This window comes from Symsagittifera roscoffensis, chromosome 2, assembly GCF_963678635.1.
Source record: "Symsagittifera roscoffensis chromosome 2, txSymRosc1.1, whole genome shotgun sequence".
In the NCBI taxonomy this organism is placed as follows: Eukaryota; Metazoa; Xenacoelomorpha; order Acoela; family Convolutidae; genus Symsagittifera; species Symsagittifera roscoffensis.
The window spans coordinates 32,240,528-32,245,668 of NC_087063.1; the positions used below are offsets into that span (position 1 = coordinate 32,240,528).

General features: G+C 35.4%; 1 protein-coding gene across 2 annotated transcripts; it reads left to right on the forward strand.

Annotated features, from left to right (window-relative positions):
- The first annotated feature begins 2,029 nt into the window (after positions 1 to 2,029).
- On the forward strand, positions 2,030 to 3,659 carry LOC134839314 (18S rRNA aminocarboxypropyltransferase-like). Of its 2 annotated transcripts, none has more exons than XM_063854816.1 (3): positions 2,030 to 2,349; positions 2,750 to 3,088; positions 3,378 to 3,659. In XM_063854816.1, the coding sequence occupies exons 1-3, from the start codon at positions 2,033 to 2,035 to the stop codon at positions 3,478 to 3,480; spliced, it is 759 nt and encodes a 252-aa protein (XP_063710886.1). In that variant the 5' UTR covers positions 2,030 to 2,032; the 3' UTR covers positions 3,481 to 3,659. The 2 variants fall into 2 exon arrangements, with proteins under 2 accessions (XP_063710886.1, XP_063710887.1); XM_063854817.1 differs by having other exon boundaries at positions 2,750 to 3,131; positions 3,378 to 3,470.
- Positions 3,660 to 5,141: the final 1,482 nt, after the last annotated feature.

Below are 5,141 nucleotides of genomic sequence, written 5' to 3' on the forward strand. Positions count from 1 at the left end.
CCCAAAATCAGTGACTGATTAGTTACGAAACTCCAATCACTATTAAGATTATAAAAAAAAGTTTTGAAAATTTTGCAAAAAAGAAAACGTAATTTAAACAATTCTTGTTACTAAAAAAAAACGAAGAACAAAGTGTTTGGCATTCAATATCTGATAATGAAATTTGAAAATATTAAGATCTTGAGTTTTGTGAGTGACCTTAATTAATCAGTAACCTATCCTGCAGATGTCGTATCTGATTTTTTTGAGGTTTTCTTTTACTGGGCGGCAAAAATATATTGTCATAATTTCTTTTGTTTGAAGCTCCCTTGCATATGCGACTAAGCTCAGATGTTATTCCACAAAAAGTAATGGCCCCCTCGGAAAAAAAACAATTTTTGATTTTTGACCGTTTTTTGAAATTTCTTGATTTTCTCGAAGGTTATCCTGCCAAATCGAACTCAGAAAAATTCAATTCTAATTATTTTATAAGAGAACCAACTAAGGTTTTGGGTGAAGCCCAGTTTTTTAAATTAACGTTTTCCTTCTGCATCAGTACAAAAGATTCAAAAATTATCAAACATGTATTTCCCGCTCTGGCTGGCCTCTAGTTTATTGGTGACTAAAGTTTGAAGAGGTCAGGTGGCAGCAGTGCCGCGTTGTGATGACGGTTGACTCTAAATCTGGTCATCGGATGTTGAAATCCTGAAGAGGTGTCGGAAGTTTTTTCCCAAACTTATTTACAATTTCTGTATTTTCTTGCATTAAAAAGCTCACGTTTGCCATTTTTTAAAATTTCTGTTTGCCGCGTTGCCTTTGTTTGAAATTTGCCTTTTGAGCTATTATTTCAGTTTGGTTGAACATCAATTCTTGTTATTAGAATTCTGATTTTAAAGGCGAGCTTACCTGGAGAGTGGAAGTATGAGATTTCTAGAGCTGTAAGTTTGCGACATATTTAAAAAAAAGTCAGCACTTCCAAAATATAGACAATGTATCAAAAGTTCTTGGACGGACAATTTTTGGTTTGTTTTCACATAGCTTCCAGTGAAAGATAGAGATAATGAGGCTAAAGAATTGTTAAGATTTAGGTTTTTTCCAATTCATGATAAAGATAAATTTTTAAACGATTTCGGTTGCTAATTGTGTTTTTATATTGATAATGATGTGCATTACTGGAGCGCTGTCATAGATTTTTGTTTTCGACACAAATTATGGGTGCCTCATTTTTTAATTTGGGAATATCGACGCATCTATAATAAGTATTTCTTAGAAATGACAAAAATACATCGGAATATTTCGTTCAGCTATTTGTTGCTAGATCATTTTATCGAAGTGCCAATAAGTGCTTCCAGTTCCAAGCTATAGAAATTTTTGAAACGTTTGGTAAGTTCAATATTGTTAAAACCTAGACAATTGAAAATGTTGGGAAACTTCATTTGTTGACAATGATTTTTTTATTATGTCTAAAAAGACTACTGGACGAAATTTTGAGAGCAGACTAAAAAGAATTTGTTTTTGAGTTGCGGATGTTGGTGCCAAAAAGTTTCGGTGTTTTCATAAAGCATATTTTTCTGTACTGTTTTGGCGTGTCCTTTTTTCATCACGTTACCTGTTACTTTACCACAACGTTATAGGTTAGCTTTTTAAGCTGAAAAGATGAGGCTACCATAAAAGTTTTTGAGAAATTTACGTTGAAAAAATTTGATACGTCTTGAAATCTTAGTTTCCAATTTCAATTTTCAATTTTAGGGCTCTCTTTTTTGTTTTCTGTGATGCTAGAAAATCCTTACAGTTTTCTCTTATACATTTAGGCTGAATCGTCTAATTCTAGATATGCAGGTTCTTACAAATCCTTCTGTACAAATCCTTGAGGAGCCTTATTTTCTAAAATACGTTGATGGTATTTTTTAGATGCCGATTTAGATTTAGCCGTTGTGGGTCCGCTAGTCAGTTTTTGATACTGTTGCAGTTTATCTGGAATAATTATTTCCCCTGTATCAAAATTCGCTTCTGTTAAAAATGGTTTTGGCTTACAATGCGTTTCAGATTTCTTATGACTGACTTTGACGATGACATTCCGCGAAGTATAAACAGCAAACGGAAGCAGAAATGGCGTACGCCTAAACAGGAACCACTTGATCACAGACTCAGCGCAGATGAAGAAGACGATGAAGAAGCCAGTAATGATGACTCTTCTTGTGATTTCATAGCGAGCACAGGTGTCACTTTGGCCATGTGGGATCTGGGTCACTGTGATCCAAAGAGATGTTCGGGTAGGAAGTTGGCTAGATGTGGTCTGGTTAAATGTCTGAAGCTGAAGCAGAGGTTCAATGGAATCATTCTATCTCCAAACGCATCTCAAGCTATTAGGTTTGTTGGTATGCTATTTGAGGTTATCTATTCGATTTATACAGACACTTTCTTCCAAGACACTGTTATAGAAACTTGAATTCTTATGTCATCTTGTTGAGTTCTTATGTAATCGTATTCAAGCTGATTCAACCATTGATACAGGCAAAATTAGTTTAATATTTCGAAGTTTTTTTTAGTTTCTGTATTGGAGTAATCGGTCTAATATATTATGCGATTCCACTATTGGTCTAGTTTGTTCCAAATTGAGGTTTCCGCTCCTGGTTGATGTTAACCTTTATTTCCCATTAGTTTAAAGTTTTAGGATGGCATGGCATGGCTATGTAATAGTTGATTCAAATTGGGAACAGCTAACTCTGGTGGAGGGAAAGTGCTAGATGAAACGATATACATATTTCAGTGCTTCCGATGCAGCAATAGTGGCAAAGAAAGGCATTGCAGTTGTTGATTGTTCCTGGGCCAGGCTAGAAGAGACACCCTTCCATCTGATGAAAGGATCACATCCTAGACTGTTACCCTATCTAGTAGCAGCTAACCCTGTTAACTACGGGAAACCATGCACTTTATCATGTGTCGAGGCTCTAGCAGCATGTTTGATAGTAACTGGTCATCAACAAGATGCTAACACGATTTTGAGCAAGTTCAAATGGGGAGATTCGTTTACAAGTCTGAACAGTGAATTATTGGAGAAGTATAAAGAATGTAAAACAAGCACTGATGTTGTTGCAGCACAGGCGGAGTAAGTCTTCTCAGGCATTAGGAGGTCCCCTTGACAACCAAAGGTTCCCCTTTTGTACTATTTTACGAATACATTTTTGTCAGAATTCTTTTGTCTAAACCTGAAATCTCTAAAATTGTCATTTTCGGCCATGTTTTTTTAATTTGACAGCTTTAAAGAAAATGTTTTGCAAAAATCCGATCTTAAAAAGGTATTGAGAATTTGGTCAACCTAAAAAGAGCAAAATTTTCGCCCCCAACCTCCAAAAACTCTTTGATACCTCCATGGATGTCAGACTGTTATCTTGCAGGCACATGGAGACACTTAAAACGGAATTTGAAGCTGACAGGGAAATTCTGTACCCGCCTTCTGAAAGCAGTACCGACAGTGAGTACGAAGAGGCTGAGAACTGAACGATGATTCCAATACACTTGTCAGGGAAGCGAGTATTCCAAAGTGAAAATCATCTGTTGTGCTGGCCATGAAAAGAAAAGCAGAAACTATCAAAAAATGGATTTGAACATCTATACGAATAAACTGAATTACAATTGAATTATTTTAAAGTGAAAAAAATAATATATATTTATTTATATATGGCGTCGTTTTGCTGTTTGATAATTCGGGAGCCAGTGTTCTTTCCTTCAGTATGTTTCGTCAGCTCATAAAACGAATTGCCCTTGCAATCTGCAAGTGTTATCAAATAAGAACTTTTTTCAGGTTAACAAATTGTCTAACAGAATCCATTCGTTAATTTGTTTTTAGGCTAATTTAGACGTTTGTCGCTAAGTTTCAAAAAAATTACGAATCTGTAACTCAGCGGACAATATTAATTTTCAGCTCCCGAAGCACAAAATTTTTGCTAGCTTTAGTTGTTTCTTCTATTTTTTGTTTTACAGGCTTTCGTCTTATTTTCAGTCGGTTATCTTGCCATGCTGTCTGTGATGTATCACAAATGGTGAGAAGCTCCGCTCCGTTGCTCTGTCGAAAATAGCGTGATAGATTAAAATAAAATGCATGCGGTCTCTGTAAAATCTGCAAGGCTAACGAGTATTCAAACTAGTGGAACTTGTATTCTATTTCGAGCTCAAGGTTTCTGCTTCAAGGTGTTAAACAATATAAGCCATAACAGCCAGCTACACTTGCATGCCGGTTGTTGTTAGAGAAATTGGTTTGAGAAGTTCCAGCTTTATTTTGCTCGTTGTTTCTCTTGGTAGTGTGCAGAAAAATAACCACAGGAAAAAAAAATAAGATTGCGCTATTTGAACTTAAAATTTACGATTGAAGTTTATTCCAGTTTGGTAACGAGCAACAAAAATCGCAGTACAGAAAAGCCTAAACTTTGCCAGGAGCACAATATGTAAAATTTATTTGGAGCCCTTGGAAACCCGAAAAACCAAATTTAGCGAAATAGACATTCTGGGGGGTTCGATCATTTCATGGGCTAGAAACGAAAGTTCAGGGAGATAAAAAGCGTTTTTTTGGAAAACAACGTAGAAATGCTCACTTCGAACAGTTATCGTAACTGCAACAGCTGTGGCTCTATAGAAAGAACTGCTTTAACTGCTCAAGTTGAATAAGCCTTAAACTTAAAAGTTGTTGAAGAGAAGATAATTTTTCTGATTATAAATTTAATGCAACATGTAATCTTACTCAATTTGGTAACTTTTTTATTGGTGTCAATCCTAGATGAAGAGCTAAAATAATGTTTGATACTGGCCTGAAAAGCGGCAAGGAAATTGAACCGATTATAATTCAGATGAAACTTCATTAAACTTTCTCAACAGCAGTTTTGCGTATGCTATTCATTTCAAATACTGCTTTACGAATACCGTTTGCTATGGTTCTGTAAAAAGATTTTTTGGCTTGATTGTTAAATCAATTTTGCATTACTGAAATTGTTTTAAGAATTTGATCAATTGGCACACTACGCCACTGTTGGCAACATTTTCAAAATTCTTAAAATGCCATGATGTAAGCAGGCTTTGAACATATTTTGCGTTGTTTGGTCAAAAGACGTGACATAAAAAAGTATCGAAGAAAGAGTGCCTAAATCTGCTAGTAATGATCTTGCCGG

What these genes read in the sequence shown, in the direction of transcription:
- LOC134839314 (XM_063854816.1), top strand. Translation starts at nt 2,033, where the DNA reads ATGACTGACTTTGACGATGACATTCCGCGAAGTATAAACAGCAAACGG. An exon ending in AACGCATCTCAAGCTATTAG is followed by an intron (nt 2,350 to 2,749) that starts GTTTGTTGGTAT and finishes TACATATTTCAG; the next exon opens with TGCTTCCGATGCAGCAATAG. An exon ending in GTTGTTGCAGCACAGGCGGA is followed by an intron (nt 3,089 to 3,377) that starts GTAAGTCTTCTC and finishes GTTATCTTGCAG; the next exon opens with GCACATGGAGACACTTAAAA.